At 34.8% G+C, this 20892-nt stretch overlaps 1 protein-coding gene across 4 annotated transcripts in view; it reads right to left on the bottom strand.

The window, feature by feature from the left end:
- Positions 1-20892, bottom strand: part of LOC126970942 (nephrin-like) — a 192888-nt gene that overhangs the window by 70462 nt on the left and 101534 nt on the right. For all 4 annotated transcript variants that reach the window (XM_050817083.1, XM_050817085.1, XM_050817086.1 and 1 more), the window contains exon 3: positions 14465-14588. In XM_050817083.1, the coding sequence (XP_050673040.1) occupies positions 14465-14588 (124 nt within the window). The remainder of the gene's footprint in view (positions 1-14464; positions 14589-20892) is intronic.

Below are 20892 nucleotides of genomic sequence, written 5' to 3'. Positions count from 1 at the left end.
TAACTTTCTCAGTAGGTAAAAAATAATCTTCCTTAAAAAAGGATTCCTTATGTTTTTTTTAAGTTTATTTTATACAAATATAGATCTTTTATTTATCGATTGAGGCAGTACGAAGTCTACCGGGTCAGCTAGTCCTATTAATCCTATTAATACTATAAATGTGAAAGTTTGTATGACTGGATGTATGTTTGAATTTCTTTAACGCAAAAACTACTGAATGGATTTTGATGAATCTTTATAATAATATAGCTTACACACCAGAATAACACATAGGCTATTATTTATAAATCTATCGCGTGAATTATACTTTATATGGCTAAACAACGTTTATATATATAATGAAAATGGTATTTGTCTGAGGCTCAATCAATGACGCCGAAACCACTGATCGTATCGACATGAAACTACCACCATTCGATGCGAAATTTCTACTTACTTTTTTATCGTATTTGTAATAAGATGAAAAAAAATTATTTCCTTTTAAAATTCGCCCTCCAAAGCGGGCGGAAACGGCTACTATATAATAAAAAGATGTTTACAACATTTAGGCACTCCAAACTTGCCTAGAAAGGTGGCCTTAGGTCATCAAACACCGTATCAAAAGTTTATATTCCTTCAAAACATTCTATAAACTATGTAATAATAATTTTATAAATTACTTATTAAACAACACTGCATGAAATCTCATCATTAATTAAAAATGTTATATAAAATATCTGTTGCTAAAAACTTTCCGAACTGAAAGTGTAGAGAATGCACAAGATAATACCTAATAATAATAAAAAGCAATTACACGTAACTATTTGGGTCAAATGTAGCGCAAGCAAAAGCCAAACGAACAAATGGAAAAAAAAAACTATGAAACGCAGTTGGCAGAATTAGGAATGTCGCACACTTCCTTTAAGTTTAAAGCTGTGATAAAATCTTTCTACATAGATCACAGGATTAACTTCTGCGTCTGTCTTAGCTTATCCAAATGTTATAAGTTTTCTTTAGTGTTAATTCCATTAAGATATATCTCTAACCAAATCAACACGTGTTTCGCCTCTACACGAGGCATCCCCATGAGATGTTCACTCGCCGAATTGAACTGATATTTATAATTTTCGCTTAATTTATTGAATTAATTTCTATTCGATGTCGATGTTTCGATGATCTATGATATTAATCTTACACACACTCACACACACACGCACACACGCACGCACACATACACACACACAGATACATTACGCTTTTTAGTTATATAAAATTACTTTTATCAATTTTAATCATGTCTTTATTCTATATTATACAAATACATTCTATGTACATCTATTTATTTTAAAAATTTATAATATTAAAATATACATTCTTACCTCTAAACAGTGTTTCGCTCGGTGCAATTGTGTTTGTTAAATAAGTTTAGGAAGCCAGCGATACAGTTTACTTTTTGTTACAATACAATTTTTTTTTATATGTATTGTAACAAAAAGTTTGGCAATATTGAAATATTATATCATGTTATAAAAGGCATAAAAGGCATTTATTTTCTCAAAATTGATTCCTTTAGAATTCTTTTTGATGATGTCATTTCTTATACGACTAGATACTACTACCGCTTCGGAAACAAATGGCGCTCTGAGAGAGAAGAAGCGGCGCAAGAAACTCTCCCAGCATTCTTTTTATTGCGCTCTTTTCAATAAAAATATACAATATTGTACAGTCGCTATAAAATAATCACAATCTAGTCCCTGGCTGTCCAATCATTTAGATATTCAGCAGTGGAGTAATAGGATTTACGACAGAGCCATTTTTTTATAAAACATTTAAATTTATTTATAGATAATGCCTGAACAGTGGCTGGGACTTTATTGTAGAAGTGTATACATTTACCCTTAAAGCTATTATGTATCTTATGAAGCCTACTAGAATTAGTTACAAGCAATCCCTTATTTCTAGTGTTATAATAATGAAAATCACTATTAAGAGCAAAAAGATGACGATTTTTGTGAACATATATTAAATTTTCATAAATGTACTGACAATAAACAGTCATAATATTTATTTCTTTAAATTTTTCTTTGAGAGACTGTCTATAACCAAGCTGATATATAGCACGAACAGCTCTCTTTTGCAGTGCAAACACTATATCAATGTCAGCAGCATGACCCCATAGTAATATACCGTACGTCATGATGCTGTGAAAATAACTAAAGTACACTAATCTAGCGGTCGCAACATTCGTGTACTCTCTAATCTTTCTAACTGCCGTTATAGTATTTATTAACCACGCTTTTAACCTAATTATTATTTAAATTAAGTGCAATGCTATTGGTTGGTAGTACCTTCTTTATAATATACGGGAAGTAAAATAAGGAGAACCTATATTATTTAATACTACGTTTTTATTGGCTTTAGAACTCGTATATGCTTCCCCTTAATACTCCTAATAATGAGAGCTCATTTGCACTGTATGATTTTCAGCAAAGAATTTTTTGCCTTTTAAATCATTTTAAATAATATCATTTTCTTTGTCAATGTATATTGGTGTACGCCAATTGATTGTAGAATAAGCTTTATAAATACATAAGAAATAACATTTTAAGGATTTTTAAAAGTTTAGTTGGAGTTAATAAAGTGTTAAATTAATACGTATAATTGTACATATCGGCGCAAATACTACAATACACCAGTTATAAAAACGAGAATAATTCAGTTTAACTAATTTTAGTAAAAATTAGTTCATAATTCATCCTTTAATTGTGATGTGAAATTATTGTAAAAACAACATGAATTGAAAACACGTGGACGTGCACCGAGCCCTATAAATACAGCTGCATTGCAAAACACGTGGAGTAGCACGTGCGCCGGGTCCTATAAATACAGCCGCACGTTCGACACTTGAGTCAGTCGTGCTCGGGCTGTCTTACGGTACGTACGTAGTAACGCTGCCCGTTGAATAAACGAAAGTAATAAAATCGTTGAATAAACTCGTGTAGTTTTCTTTAGAAGAACCAATGAGTGATCTTCAGCAAGATAGCAATTGTGATGTCAACAGTAATGACGTCACACCTTTTAAAAACAATACAGAGGTTCTTTCCTCGTCATCAGAAGTGGGATACGACCTGATCAACTGCGATCAACCAACATCCAGCAGAAGGGACCATTGGTAGATAAAAATACGCCATTGGAAGCAGGATCACAAGGACTGCAAGCATACCCATATTATGGAAATCAGATGGGAGGGATACAAAGTGATTTCTTGATGCAAATGATGGAGACGATGCAGAAAATGTCGGTGCACTTATGTGCTTTATCTACCGAAGCGAAGATAAAGGATTCAAGTCTACTTAATTTGACTGAAACGAGTGCGCTGCAATGCGTAGTGCAGAACGACGTGTGATGTTACATAATACCTTGCGTAGTATTCGCATAATACAGCGATGCTTAAGGGCGGAAGACCAATGTCCCTGAGACTGTGTGTTGATGTGACAAATTAGGTTTGGTGATACACGTGTATTAGTGCTGAGTTGTAGGTGGTACCCTGCAGCGCTGTTAGTACCGCCATACTGTCAGAAAGAATTCTGATTCTGTGGTCATGTACTTTTCTTCTTACTATTGCGCTGGCGACTTCCTTCATGGCTACGCACTCACATTGGAAGATGGAGCTGTGTGTGCCCACGGGATCCAATGGTGTCACTGTCTCGAGGTGCTACGAAGGGGCAACTGCATTTGCTGCATAGCTTGGCATGATGCATAGCGTCTACAGCGGAGGATGGAGCATCGTGAGGCGCATTTTCCATCGCGGAATCCGCTCTTGACGATGCAGTTTGGTGTCAGCTCGTGGTGCTGCAGGATGGCACCTGTACATGCTTAATTACGTGGTATGCTGATAGACACGCATACTATGGGTATGTTCTGATGGTTTGTCACGGCAAAGTGTATGAAGGAAGACTAGATAATTTTGTAGAAGGGCACGGTTGCATCCAAAACACTCATGATCTTTGCGAGCTTGGCATTAATCTTGGCCGATTGCAATGATGGCAGTCATTCAGCGTGGGTAACGTAGCCGATATTAGGATTTTTATTCTCACGGTGCGGTTGTGTTGGAGTTATGTTGTGGTTGCAACTGACTGTATGGTGCACTAATTTTTAATCCGGCTGACACCTCAAACTGGTTAACAGTTGACCATATCGGCGGAAAACGAATTACCCACTCACCGAGATCCTATTGCACAACACACCCAGCCCATTCCATCAATCATATGAGAAAGGCTGTCACTGCAGCCACACTAAGACTCAGTGTGAGTCAATAATTAAAAAAAAAAACAAACGAATATCTTTTATAAATCCACGAGGGAGTCCTACGAGAAAAGTGCCTGAAAAGTGGTACCTCTGGCGGTGGTAGCTCAGGCTAACAACGTTATTTGTGATAACCACGTATGCTTCATGTATCCATCAGAGATACCTTTGGGACGCCTTGTGGAATCGTGAGTTGACTCGTAGACGCCACATCCGTATGAATATCTGGAGCGTGGTACCTCTGAGCTAATCATGTCATAAACTTGGATAACCACGGACCCATGATGTATCCATAAGAGAACCATGGAGATACCGTTGGGAAGCCTTGTGGAATTGTGATAAGACACGTACACACCACAGATCCATACGAGTATCTGGAGCGTGTTACGTCTGACCTACTCACGTTACACACTTGTGCTAACCACGGACTCTTGATGAATACACAATGTGAATAGTTTTATTCTATAATTCAAAATATCCTGATAAAACCTTTTATTAATCTACGAGAACTCTACGAGACCCTCCGAGAACTCTACGAGACCCTCCGAGACCCTCCGAGAACTCTACGAGATCCTCCGAGAACTCTACGAGAACCTCCGAAAATCCTCATAAAACTTTATATTTTTGCAGTTCAACGAGAACTCTACGAGAACCAATGAGAATCTCCAAGAACTCTACGAGAACCACTGAGAATCCTCAGTTATAATTATAGCATTTGTGTTTATGTAACTACAACAAAGCAACTCAAGTTGATAACAGATGCACTACTCAGAAAAACTTTCTATACTTGCAGGTCAACAAGAACCTACGAGAATCTGCGAGGACTCTGCGAGAACCTCCGAAACCTCTACGAGAACCTCCGAATCCTCTACGAGAACCTCTGAGAACTCTGCGAAAAACTACCAATCCTCTACGAGAATTTCCGAGAACCTCCCGATTCTCTAAGAACATCTTTTAGAAATCTACGGGAACACTCAATCCTCTCGAGAATCTTCGAGAACTCTACGAGAACCTTCGACAACCTACGTTTACAATAACAGTCGATAAGAACTAACGAGAATCTATAAGAATCCACTACAACTTACAAATACCAACCACGCTGGTGCAGAGCGCGCACCGCCTGTCAGAATGGCCGTATCGGCGCAAATACTACAACACACCTATGATAAAAACGAGAATAATTCAGTTTACCTAATTTTAGTTCATAATTCATCCATTAATTACATTGTGATGTGAAATTATTGTAAAAACAACATGAATTGAAAACACGTGCACGTGCACCTAGCCCTATAAATACGGCCGAATTTAAAAACACGTGGAGTAGCACGTGCGCCGGGTCCTATAAATACAGCCGCACGGTCGACACTTGAGTCAGTCTTGCTCGGGCTGTCGTACGGTACGGACATCTGTGAGACGTCGTAACGCTGCCCGTTGAATAAACGAAAGTAATAAAATACCTACTCGTGTAGTTTTCTTTAGAAGAACCAATGAGTGATCTTCAGCAAGATAGCAATTATTGTGGTGTCAACAGTAATGACGTCACACCTTTTAAAACAAAACAGAGGTTCTTTCCTCGTCAAACATATACACAAAAAAATATATTTACTTTTAAATTGAAATATATAAATAAATAAACAATTTTAAAATATATAAATAAAAGTACCCAATAACAATTTTAAACAGGCGCACTCCACCCACTCCACATATCATAGGGAAGGTTACAAACCTCCCTGCAACACAAATCTAACAAATACAAAACTATTTTGTTTTATTAAAATAAGGGACGTGACGAGCAAGACGTTCAGCTGATGGTAATTGATACGCCCTGTCCATTACAATGCAGTGCCGCTCAAGATTATTGAACAGCCCAAAAATTCTAAGCGCACTCGTTACCTTGAGACATAAGATGTTAAATCTCATTGCCTAGTAATTTCATTAGCCATGGCGACCTTCAGACCGAAATGCAATAATCCTTACACATAACTGCTTCAAGGCAGAAATAGCGCGTTAGGAAGAAATTCTCAGTGTGAATTTTACGATGTTGTCAATTTTATGATAACACGCAAATTCGACACCCTGACGTTACTTGGTCAACTAGAGCATTAATTTGAATCATACTTCAGCTACCTTAAGCCTCCTGTATATGTATAATCTAGCCGACATCCGATGCAAAGGAGCCTCCCACTGGTAAAATGATGAAGATGAATGTAAGATAGTTTTATATCGACGTTTGCTGCAAACAACAATAAGATCATTCATGTGTGCAAAAAACTTACTGTTTATTCAATTTATTGTTATTCTATTTTCAATTCATCAATGTTGAAACACTAGTAGGTACCGAACACGGGTAATTCATTATCTTCAAGCTTTTAGCAAATTAACAAACAAACTGTTAGAGATCCTTAACGAAATGCTATCGTGCCCTTTTTGCTATATCATGTTTATTTATTTGTACGCGAATAAAACATGTAACACTCTTCAAGCATTATTTCTATCAATATGGTAAGATAATTTGATTAATCCTTCCATATGATTAATTATTAATCATTTCATACCAGTGGGAGGCTCCTTTGCACAGGATGCCGACTTGCCTGGCCTACCATCACTGCGTCTTCCGATACGTGGTCGCCATTCGAGCACTTTACTGCCCCAACAGCCATCTCTCCGTCGAACTATGAGTCCTGCCCATTTTCTTCTTTCTTCCCGAACGCTACCCATCCGAGTTGGATTTGATGAGTGACCTCTTGCGAAATCGGACCTGCCTAACTGGATTGTTTGTCGGAGATAGACGTATTCGTCGACAATTTCGAGAATACAGTTCCCAATTGTTATGGGTGTAGGTGCGACATGGACCTCCATCTCCGTCTAGTCCATGTTCATTTTGAGACCTACTCCTTGGGATGTTGTATTGAGGCCATCGAGCATATGCCTTAAGTCTTCCATGGTCTCTGCTATGATTACGATATCGTCTGCGAATCGAAGGTGAGCAATGTATTAGCCGTTGATATTGATGACGTTTATAATATAGTTAGTTTAAATTGTGTTACACAAGGAGGTGACATATTTGCAAGGCAATATTATGTATCTCAAGAGCGGTTAATTACATCCAGAATATACGAGGTATAGTAACGACTTAATGTTGCCAGGACAATGGCTGTGCAGGTGGATTTATGTTTATACACATCGTGCGTTGCTAGAGCAATAGTGATAACATTTAAGATTTGGTGAAACAAATCGATATATAAATCGTCATGTTTAATGCTGGATGTACTGAAATTTAATTTAATATTGATGAATTTTATCGAACATTATTAATTTATATTTATAATTTAATTATTTTCTTTTTAATTGTTATTATTATAACTTGTTTATATATTTAATTTTATCTGTCATTTGATTAATATCAATGTATACTCAATAATGTAATGTAATATAGGTCACTGATTGTTTTTAGTTTTTTTTTACAAAAATAAGGGACGAGATGTGCAGGATGGTTAGTTGATGGTAATTGATACACCCTGCCCAATAAAATGCAGTGCCGCTCAGGATTTATGAAAAACACAAAATTTCTTAAATGCAATACAATTGCGTTTGTCAACTTGAGACATAAGATGTCAAGTCTCATTTTCCCAGTAATTTCATTAACTACGGCGCCCTGCAGACCAAAATACAGTAATGCTTACACATTACTGCTTTACGGCAGAAATAGGCGCCGTTGTGCTACCCATAATCTAGCTGATATCCTGTGCAAAGGAGCCTCCCACTGGTGAAGAACTTTTGTCATACCAAAATCATCTTGATTTCGCTTGCTACTCTAGCGGGTGCATCGCTAAGCTTACAGTCCTAACCCACTTTGTACGTAAACTTTGGCTTGTTGTATTATATAATAGTACCAATGTATTTGTTACTGAACAATCGCTCTCAACTACAATTAATTCTACACGTCGATATATTATTCGGTAACAGTTGCGTACAACATAAGCACATGTATGTACTACGTACAGTACATAAGGTCACAATAAATTACTATCACAGGAGGCGTTGACATGTTGTGAACTATGTGTACATTCCCGTTGACAGTTTCATATCTTTATTAATTATCGTCATGCATGTACAGTCGTGTAGTAAACTCTTATTTATATTTTAAAATATTTCCATTTTATAAATCAAACGATTCCAATTGATCATAAGTATGATTGCTGTAATCTTTATTCATTTATATATTTAATTTACATAAATTTTTATGTTCGCAATCAGTAGTGGAAGTTGGTTTATTACTAAAATATATAATATATGCCGAATGTGTCAAATATACTTTTATATTTATTTTAGATTTATTGAGATATACCAGATGAACTTTGCATGTAATTATTTTGTCATCAGAGATCACTTTCTCGTACTAGCTGAATTTAAATTTAATGAGCATGCTTTTATTTATTATTTTTTTTATGGAAAAGAGAAGGACAAACGAGCGTTCAGGTCACTTGGTGTAATAAATGATCATCGCTACCCACATTTTCTTGCAACACCAGAGGAATCACACGAGCGTTGCCGCCCTTTAAGGAAGGTGTACGCGCTTTTTTTGAAGGTACCCATGTCATATCGTTCCGGAAAAATCGCACAAGGAAGCTCATTCCATAGTTTTATAGTACGTGGAAGAAAGCCCCTTGAAAAGCGCACAGTAGAGGACCGCAACACATCCCGATGGTGGGGATAATATCCTAAGTTATGGCGTGTCGTGCGAAGGTGGAATTCGGCGGCAGGAATATGATGATGATGTTGTCATAATGTTGATTGAGTAGAAGAGAAGAAATAATCTGTTTGCTAGTGTATAAACTATATTGTTTAACTATTGCAAGTAAAAAATATGTCTCACTTTAATTCAGACTGTAAAGGAACTGGTAATATATCATCCAAGTATCTGACATAGAGTATCTACATAATGTGTCATAGAATAACCTGACTCTTTTTTTATGGAAAAAGGAGGACAAAAGAGCGTACGGGTCACCTGGTGTTATAAATGATCACCGCCATCCATATTCTCTTGCAACACCAGCATCTGGTGAAACAGCTCGTCGGAACACTCCCTGTGATAAATGCGGTAGAGGACACAAACAATGAAGCGACGTCTCTACGCAACGCCAAGTGATCCAGCCGTTCACAGAGCACTGGGTCTTCGAAAATTCAAGCTGTTCTGCGTTACTCGCGGTCAAATCAATCAAGCTGATACTGGGGTACGCCATATCAGAGATGACAGCAATACTCCATATGTCAGCCGGACCTGTGCTGCTCTACAAAGAGCGCTAGAATGTGAGCCAGCTTGAAGTATTGCTGTGCTCTATTATGACACCCAGGTTCTTCGAATCCAATTTGGCTTTGCCCTCCAAACGACCATGGAATTGGCAATCGCTCGAGATTTTGAGACCCAGTATTCGATACTAGGCGAGGCTTTAACGGAGGTATTGTCGAAAGGCGTTGATATGACAAATGGGGTTTTTTCAAAACTGACTCTCACATATAGTATCTACATAAAACTGTTTTCATTAATCTAGTATATTCGATGTTATTATTATTATATTTAAGAAGAATATACGGATTTATTATTATTTTCAATGACTCCAAACAAAAAACAAGTTTCAAAAAGCAACAATTTTTTAATGCATGTAGGGCAAATCTTAACTTTTACTTAAATTTTTGATGTGTTACAATGTTTAAAAATTAATATTTAATTAACGTTTTAGCATTCCAAATAATTTACAAGCGAAAATAACTGGATCAGATACACTCTTAATCTTTATATTCAAAATAGGTTTGAACATAACATCGTATATAAAAGAGGCCTTTCCACTTGTATTTTTCCTAGCATGACTTGTATATCGCACCTATTCTTTCTTGTGTTACAAATCTTCTGTAAGAATATTTAAAAAAAATACGTTTTTTAATTGAAATATTAAAAATATCGGAAAAAAAAATTGTCTGTGACAGTACAGGTAAGAGTAGTACGAAAATGTAACGAAATGCACGTTATTTATTACAACACACGAATACTTTGACGTGGTTATGATAAATTGATGAACGTTTGTGTTTAGTGATTCTCTGTTAAATTTTTAATCACAGAATTATTACATGTCCTTTACTAATTTATAATCCCTAAAGTATTTCATTCACATACAGTATTTAATCATTTTAAATAGAACTAGCATCCTAGTGTAAATGTCCTAATGTTTTGTAATTTCAGAGTTTGGATTACAAACCTCTCAAGTATGATGATATCCTTTTAGTATTATTTTCTTGCTCGTCTGTCAATTTTAATCAAGAACGTTATACGAAATCGTTACTCGTATTTAAAGCATCCAATACTACTTCTTGCAAAACTTGACTTTCTACACACATCACGTCCCATAAAAACAAAGCCGAAATATGGAACATGCAAAAAATTACACCATTATTATCTCGACTGATATATCTATACATTGCCGTATTTACTGCAGTTGTTTAAAATATCCTTGGTCAATAAGCAGCAATGTATGAATTTAGAACCCCATCCGGACGGTGACAGATGACACACGACTAAGGAGAAAAGCGTGCTTACATTGAATTTACCGTTCCGCTACCAGACAGCGAATGATATCATCGGCCGAACCAATAACAAGATTCCAAAATTTAAGTTTAATGAGGGTAGATCTAAACCTATAGGTAAGCCCTTTGAATGAGAATTATAAAATTTTGTTGAGCCGTAACACAGTATCGCTAAGGAAAAAATATGATATTATTAATTGTTAAGATATTACAAATATACAGGTATATATACATAAAAGTAGAAGACAGATAGAAACTGCATTAAAACAAAATGCATCATTTCGGAACCCTCGGTAAGCGGGTCAGACTCGAGCATATTGTGGAATTTTTTATTTAAAAAAAACTACATTATAAAAAACCGACTTCAAAACTCAATAGTATAAAATAATAGAGATTTAATTTAATACACCCCTTTCGCAAATTTTGCCCGCTTGTGTTGTTTAGTTCTAGATCTAGACGAAGCTTTCTCGCTCAAAGTCACGCGTGGCGAGTGTAGGTACCTGCTTTTATATTTGGCACCGACTTCAAACCTATTAATAGGTAACACATACAAATAATAGTATTTTATTTATAATATTAAAGGTATAAGATTTGCATAAGAGGTGTTTATTAAATTAAATCTCTGTTATGTTATTTTATACTTTTGAGTTTTTGAAGTCGGGTTTATTAAACGTAGTTTTTTTTTAATTTTAGTGTCATTTATTAGGTAAGCTATAAGATTTAGTTGCTGTTTATTGTCCTATATAAATTGTAATTTTGAGGTTGATATGGGTAGGCCTACGAGAAATTCCGCGTGCCTTAAACAATATAGAGCACCTGTTTGACGTTCTTGTGAGATACTTAAATATCGTGAAGAACGTTAATAATAATATATAAACAAACTAAATGAAAACTCCTAAAATGACACAAACTATAATAATATCATTCATATAAATAAAAATATCCACTAAACAATTTTGCTGAAATGAAAACTTAAAAGGGCTAAGGCCAAAAAATGTCGAATTTTTCAAACATCATCAAACTAAAGAAGAATCACGAAAATCGGATCATAAATCATAGCGTAATCGGTGTACATACATAAAACCAATCGAATTGAGAACCTCCTTCTTTTCGAAGTCGGTTAAAAAGGAAACAAATACAAAAATACATTGCAATGCTTATGTTACTACATACTATCACAACCTGTATAGCCGAGTGGTTAGCGATCCTACCTACTAAGCTAGAGGTCCCGGGTTCGAATCCCGGTGGGTGCAAGCATTTACATGATGAATATGATGTTTGTTTCCGAGGATGTTTAAATGTATGTTTATATGAATATATGTATGTTTAAGTAAGTTTATTGTATTAAAATATATCATTGTCTTGTAACCCATAACACAGGCTATATATGCTTAGTTTGGGGCAAGATAATTTGTGTAAAAAGTGTGTCAATATTATTATTATTATTATTATCACACTCTATTGCGGCTAAAATAGTAAATGTAATAAAATTATCACGTGAACCCTTATGTTCTCACAAGTACATTAAAATATCTAGGAATATGCTTGCAAATATCACAAAATGAAGGTAATTAATAGGAAAAGCGCGCCACACGAGAATGATGGATGGAACGCGGCTCTAATGACATTATCTTGTTTGTGTCTGACTTGCTATCGTTAACTGTTACACATGTTATTAGTCAAAACTAAATCTCTACTGCAGACCTAACCTACCAATTAATATGAAATACACTTTACAAAATGGTTTTTATTTAAACACACAAAAATTCAGTAAACTTGAAAACTTAGTATTGACCAGTGAGAGGCTCCTTTGCACAGGGTGCCGACTATATTATGAATACCGCAACGGCGCCTATTTTTGCTTTGAAGCAGTAATGTGTAAGCATTATTGTGTTTCGGTCTGAAAGACGCCGTAGCTAATGAAATTACTGGGCAAAAGGGCCGCTAAGAATTTTTGAGTTTTTCAAGAATCCTGAGCGGTAATGCATTGTAATGGAGAGAGTGTATCAATGACCATGAGCTGAACGTACTCTTCGTCTCGTCCCTAATTATCATAAAAAAAATCGTGATCACTCTTGCTGCTAGACAAATGATGAAAACTGGCCAGGTTTTTTTACTTTCGTGTACGTGACAAGCCTAGTCTTACCCTCGCTATTAATATGTCACTTTGTGTAAGTGTGCGTGCATTGCTCAAAATTGAGGGTAACTGTCACCCTTAAGTTTTATTCGACGTTTTCACAGCGGTCACAGTCTGTATACTATAATCTAAAGATTAATATATCGCTGGCCCAGTAATTTTACTCCAATTATTTATGAAATTTATTAATTATCGATACCGACTGGCGAATAAGCCTTATGAGTGCGAGCGAGATAGACTGATTGCAATGATTTATGGCCTGTTTAAGGCTTCTCAAGGGTTTATCTAAATTTAATTTTTTTTATTCAAAATATGACTAAAAACATGCAAAACCGGGCGCAGGAAACTAGGTGAGCTTCTTTTGATATGTTAGTTTGGTTTAAATGTGTCATAGAAGAATAAATTAATTGTATTTAAATCTATGTAAACACACACATTACATTTAAAACTCATACAAAAGTATTCATAGTCTCTCATCTATTAAACAGCACTATAATTTTTCAGCTATTGGAATTCAAACCTGGGACCCGACCATAGTGAGCAGAGTCGCTATCCACCGGCCAAGTTGTCAATCATTTCCAAAAATATTTAACTTAACAATAAGGCTACTGGAAACTCTGGCAGTAATTTCGATTAACGGATCAGTCTAGGTATCCTACGTGGAAATACTGCCAGTATTCTTGGTATACTTCTCCGTAATGATATGATTTTAATTTGATCACAGGTAGTATTGTTAATATGATTATAAAATTTGTTTTGTTTGAATAAATATTGTTACTTATCTTAATAAATAACAAGGCGGGATTGCATATATACACTGTTATAGTTAAGATTTAACTCTAATTTAACGTTAAACAGTAACGCTGACTTTAACATAGACTACGAGATGAGTTGTACCATCTTATTCCTTGGCAAAGTTAAAGTTACAAAGTGAAATATCAACTCAATATCGAATATTTATTTGAAACTTATAACAATTCACTTTTTAGCTATTAAGCGTTAACAATAAGCCTTAACCGTCTAAGATTGGACAATTACGGTAAACAGTTAAAGTTATAACGGCATCTTAAATTTATCAAATAGTGCAATTATTTCTGTTTTACCGATACTTTAACATGTTTGTTATTGCTAAAGTTATCTGGTCCACACAGGCTAAGATTTTTTTATGATATTGATACGCCCTACCCATTTAATTTCGTGCCGCTCAGGATTTTTGAAAAAACCAAAAATTCTGAACGGCAATACTTGCGCTCGTCACCTTGACACATAAGACGTTAAGTCTCATTTGCCCAGTAATTTCACTAGCTATGATGCCCTTCAGACCGAAACACAGTAAGGTTTACACATAACTTCTTACGGCAGAAATAGGCGCCGTGTGGTACACATAATCTAGCCGGCATCCGGTGCAAAAGAGCCTCCCAATGTTAAAGCTGTAATAAAATTAACAATTATCGAAGTACTCACGTGTATATCGGCATTCTGTCACCATCTTTAAACCACATCATCATAGCCACGTCTCTGGCTGATGCTGCCAGGTCGCAAGGAAGTCGTGTCTCTCCTCCTGGAGCTGACCAAACTTGAATAATATCTGAAACAATATATAATATAAATTAAACAGGCATAAAATCTTGTATATTTCAGAAATGTTGTTAGAAAAAAAAAAAAACAAAAAACCAACCTACTTCAAAAACTCTAACTTAATTAACCTAATTCTAGTAACGATTATTGTTATTTTCGGAAATCGTATCGTTAATTTGCTCCGAAGAATCGAAGAGTTTCGTTGGCTTGTCATGGATCCCAAAATCAGAACCTAACCAAACTCTTACTAAACTACCTTTGAAATATATCCATCCGCGCCTCTAGGGTTCCGCCCCGAGCGCTCTTTCCAACTGAGCCAACCTCTCGAGTGACGCAAGGATCATAAATCTTGGTATATCTTCATCTACAGGATCTACTTTACAGTTGATAACCTGCTCAACCCCAATAACTGCAAATTCGGAAATCGACTTGAGATGTCGCTCTTTCAAATCTTATCTTTCAGTAAGGTATAAGATAAGATATTACTTTCATAAAACAACAAATAACAAATTGTCTACAAGAAGATTTTTTTACCCATTAGCCTGACGGGGTCTTTCTTGTGATGATGAAAAATTGTTAAAATATTTTTCTTTTATTGTATTTTATACGGGACGAGACGAGCAGGACGTTCAGTTGATGGTATTGATACGCTCTGCCCATTACATTGCAGTGCCGCTCAGGATTCTTGAAAACCCAACAATTCTGAGCGGCACTACAATTGCTGCTTTGATTGGGATAATTGGGACAATTGAGACATGAGATGTTAAGTCTCATTTGTCCAGTAATTTCTCTAGCTACGGAGCCCTTCAGAGCGTAACACAGTAAAGTTTACACATTACTGCTTCACGGCAGAAATAGGCGCCGTTGTGGTACCCATTATCTAGCCAGCATCCTGTAGAAAGGAGCCTCCCACTGGTTAAACTACATGGTTTTGTTAACAATGCTCTTAGTAAAGACAACTTATTAACTGAAATCTTGTCATTTATTTAGTAGATGATTGCGTAGATTGTAGAGGTTAATTTTAAAATATTTTTTGCATTTCTATATAAAGAAAAGGATATTATTTTCAATTAAAACGGTACTTTAATTTCAAAATTATCACTGAAAATCCAGGCGGCTGCCACTAAGCTCACCAGTGGGAGGCTCCTTTGCACAGGAAGCCGGCTTGATTATGGGTACCAGAACGGCGTCTATTACTGCCGTGAAGCAGTAATTTAAACATTACCGTTCTTCGGTCTGAAGGCTGTAGCTAGTGAAATTACTGGACAAATGAGACTTAACATCTTATGTCTCAAGGCGACAACCGCAATTGTGGTGCCGCTAAGAGTTTTTGGGTTTTTCAAGAATCCTGAGTGGCACTGGATTGGTAATAATGGGTATAGCGTATCGATTACCATCACCTGAACATGCTGCTCGTCTCGTCCCTTATTTTCATAAAAAAAAAAACGCTAAAAAACCGTCAGGATAAAGAAATACTTCTGTTTTCCCTAGACAATTTATTTTAAAAATCACTGACAGAATCCTTTCAGTTAAACAAAACTTTTTATTTTACTGAATACATAATATTTTTTTTTTTGCTTTTTAGATTCCTCGTTTTTTTTTATTCACATATTTTTACCACCCAAAGTAATTATTGGGTTTGCAGATTTAAATGGTCTAACAATTAGCTTCTAACTAATTCATTGCATGCAGAATTTTTATGAAAAGTAAGTACCTACTTTGACTACGCTTTACTTGCGCCTAGACAAAGGGAAAGGGCTTCCCTCCGGGATAACGACGGGAGGTGGTGAATGCTCATGCATACCAACGCAGCCTATATCTGCGTTAGTTATGTGGGACTCACGTAAAATCTAAGTGCCTACCCACTAAATACCACCTGAGGTTGGCTTTAGGCAAGTGCCCTCTAAGCTTTCATCGAAGATGATCTTCTCTTGGGGAGAGGGAGGTGCAAGCGGCACTCCCTTGGGAGTATCCGTTGGGTTAAATATAGAAATAAATAAATGGTCCAATTATCAAATATGTACACCATCGTAAATTTTTGGTCATAACTATAGATGTCAGGTGTTATAAACATTGAACAGACAATCGATAGTACTCGCATGTGAGTTAAACACAAAATACCTATCCTAAAATGACGTCATATTTATAAATGGGGAGTCTTTGTACTCCAACATACAGTATTCATACAATGGAAATCTTTGATATACAATGCTTTGAAGATTTTCCCATTGTCAGGATACGCATGGGTAATACACCCACCCTTATGTTACATCTATACAATACACGGCGTCGCATAGACAAGTACTCGTGTTTCAAACAAGTAATTTTGATGTAAATTTTTGATACCAACCTGTTTTTTTAACTAATCTTTCTCACTTCTAGGATTAAATTTACAAATTTAAGTTAAATTAAGGACGATGCAGAATTCAAACCCGTGCTTCTTGAGATACGCGCCAGAACTATTACCAACTAAGCCAATCGACGCATATTTCGTAAATCTTGGAATTTTTGTTTAAGTGTCGGGTTGTGGCGCCACCTACAGTGTCTAATCTTACTGTCATCATATTCGCTGTTATAGTTAAAGTTTAACTCAAATTTATCGTTAACAATAACGCTGACTTTAACATTAATATACTACGGAATAAGTTGCACCATCTTATAAATTCCTTGGCATTAAAGTTAAAAAGTTAAATATCAAGACAATATCGAATATTTATTTGAAACTTTTCACATATCGCTTTTTAGCTATTTAGCATTAACAATAGCTTTAACTGGCTAAGATTGGACGATACGGTTAACAGTTAAAGTTATGACGTCATTTTAACATTGTCAAATGGTGCAACTCATTTTTCTATTCATATTCATATTCAATCTTGGAATGTTTGTTTAACTCTGGGGTTGTGGTGCCATCTACAGTGTCTACTCTAGAGTTGATAACCTACTCAATCTTAATAGTTCCAATTAAGAAATTGACTCAAGTCAATTTCTTAATTAGAATTACCAGAATCTTAACAATTTGTTAAGTGTTTTTAAGTGCTCTCCCTCATTTCTATGAAACAAAATTTCTGGACCATTCGAACCTCACCCACAACCAAACTGTTACAAACTAAGCCAAATGACGCATGGTCTTGCATCTTTACGGGTCTTGGTATGTGGGAGTTGAACCTGAGAGTTAAATAAGTTTTTACTCACATTACATTCATGTATGTTTTTGTTGATTGCAAAAATCTTATGCTTATTAACAATATTAAGTCGTAATATATTTTTTTATGAAAATAAGCAGACTTCAACTAATGGTAATTGATACGCCGTGCCAATAACAATGCAATGCCCACTCAGAATTATTGAAAAACCCACTACAACTGCGCTCGACACCCTGAGACCTTAGTTGTCAAGTCTCATTTGCCCAGTAATTTCACTAGCTAAGGTGGCTTTCAGACCGAAACACAGTGATGCTTACTCATTTTTGCTTCTATACAATCTATCCGGCATCCGGTTAAAGGAGACTCCCAAAGGTAATATGGTATTGTCTGAAAAGAAGACTAGAGATTTTGACAATAAAATCTATTTTATCATAATTATATTATCATGGGTTGCCCGAGAATTTATAGCTATATTTATCGTTCACCTTTCGTTCGACCGTTGTATTTGATATTGTTTACAACTTTTTGGGTTTTTATTTACCTTTGTGCCAAAACCTCTTTAAATTGTTATTTTATTTTAGTTTATACTAGCTGAAACGGCAAACGTTGTTTTGCCAAATAAATTATTTTAAGAGTTAGACAGTTTCTTGGACATTGAAACATTACTTTATTATTCTAAAGAATTTTTCTTAAATAAACGTTACCTAAGTTACTTCTTATTACATCAGCTATCTGCCAATAATAGTCCCGTCAAAATAGGTCCAGCCAATTCAGATATTAGCCGAAACAAACAGACAGACAGACAATAATTGTAAAAACTATTATTTTGGTGTATGTACCGTATATATATTCATATACATATAGTAATAACGGTTATTTCAATATTACAAACAGACACTCCAATTTTATTTATATGTATGTATATATTATGTTATTAGTTAATAGTCAGTAATAATAAGTTTGTAAGTAGTATTTAATTGTCACAGCAGCAATTATGTACATCTATTATTGGTACTCACATCAGTAATTTAATTTGTTGTAACTTACCAGACAACTTAACTTTCGTCATAAAATTTTTTCCAACTACAAAGATGGCTGCATGCATCATAATATAATTTCACTAGTAGACAGACGAACGTTATTAGATACAATGTTCTTATTTAATATAATAACTAATATTCTGGACTCCCCAACATTACTTGCTAGTGTTAACTTTAATGTACCACTAAAACGAACGAGAAATACGCCTTTTTTTTCATTATCATTTTACACTACGAACTATGTTAAAAATTCTGCCATTAACAGAATTTGTAAGCATTACAACGAAGTTTTTTCGAATGTCGACATTCATAATCGCAGTAAAAATAGCTTCAAAACAGAATTTATTAAAATATTAATGAATACACTAGATACAAAAAATGTTACTGGAGCAATATAAAACGAACAAATAGGTACATTAACACACGCACATATACACAAACACACATTACACGCACACATACACATCCAAACATAAACATAATATATATATATATATATATATATATATTAAATTCGCATTCATACGCATAATATTATTCTTTTAATGTTTAAACTATACATACTCGTATTATTATGTTAATGTAAATTAAGTTGAAATTCATTTAAGTCGATTTAAGTTGAAAACTTATCAGTTGATTTTTGTTTATATAGAGAGACCTGTAATTGGCTATTATATGTACACTAATTTTTAACACTAATTTGTAATATATATGCTGTTGGTCTTTTCAATAAATAAATAAAAAAAAAAGTAATACAATATTATATAATTGTTATATGTGTGTAGGCAGTGTTGATGTATCGTTATAAATAAATAAATAAATCCTTATTTATTCTTTAAGATAAAATAAGCCTTACTAACCATTAAAAATAAGCCATCTACCAAATATCCCTCTACATAAAATATGAAGTAAGTAAGTAAGATCTTGATTTGTTGACTAGGGTAATACATTATAGATACATTATTTAAATACATTTTAGCTCTCCAAGTCGTGCCCGTTATTGAGCATACAAATATTTGACATATAGATATTATAATCAAATCATAATAATTATCATAAAACAAAATTAATTACATCATGAAATAAAGTTAAATTAAATTAATTGCATCATGAAGTTATAAATAAGAGCGACTATATCATTATTAAGAGAAAATATTATGAATGTCATAATTAAATTAAAAATTATGTTCAAAATATTTGTCAATGTTACTTCAAGGCTTCAAAGTCATTTTCTATTAAAAATTCACTGATCTTATAATAACATTTATGCGCTAAATATATTTTAAGTTTATGTTTAAATTCCCTTTTAGGCCAGTTTCTCACATGCTCTGGTAATTTATTATAAATTTTTTGTGCCATGCAGATTATACTTGAGTGTTTTAAAGTGGTGTTTGATTTCTCCAGACATAGGTGATTTTCAAAACATAAATTTCTCGTTTTGTAAAATACTGTGTTTTTTAAAGTAGGGTACGCAACTTTCTGTCCTTTTTAATTTAAACATAGCTCTTATACAGCTTTTTTGTGAAAGAAGTACTGCATGGCCTCCGCTACTGTTGCCCCAAAGGGATATCCCTTCATGTATAAGTATGACGTGAACATTCATATCATTTATTAAATTGAAATTAATTTTTGATCACAAAGAGACAATCTAAAATTTTATTAATACATATTAATAAGTGCTGGCTGACTCGGCTAACGTTGTTTTGCCATACAAATTAAGTACCCCGCACCGGCTCATTGTACGAATTATTATCATAATATTATGTAATGAATTGTCATTGACTAAATCCCTACTAATATTATAAATGTGAATATAAGTTTGTTTGTTTACGCCGATGCTACTGAACCGATTTTGATGAAATTTAGTACAGCAATAAGCCAGAGCTTACGCACAATGGCCCAAATCCCAATCAAGAGGCTAAGTGTGTAATCAGCCCAGCTAAACTAACTAACTAGACTAGAGCTTGGGAAAGAACATAGGCTTCATTTTATCCCGGAAATCCCATGGTTCCCGCGGAATTTTTGAAAAATTGAAATTCACGTCGACCATGAACTATAAGACCAACTAAAGTTTGCCATAGCAATCTTCCTCGAAACACGATTTATATAATATGTTGGGAACGGGAGCGAA

The sequence above is a fragment of the Leptidea sinapis genome, chromosome 22 (assembly GCF_905404315.1).
Source record: "Leptidea sinapis chromosome 22, ilLepSina1.1, whole genome shotgun sequence".
NCBI lineage: Eukaryota > Metazoa > Arthropoda > Insecta > Lepidoptera > Pieridae > Leptidea > Leptidea sinapis.
This window is presented reverse-complemented; position numbering and strand designations above follow the sequence as displayed.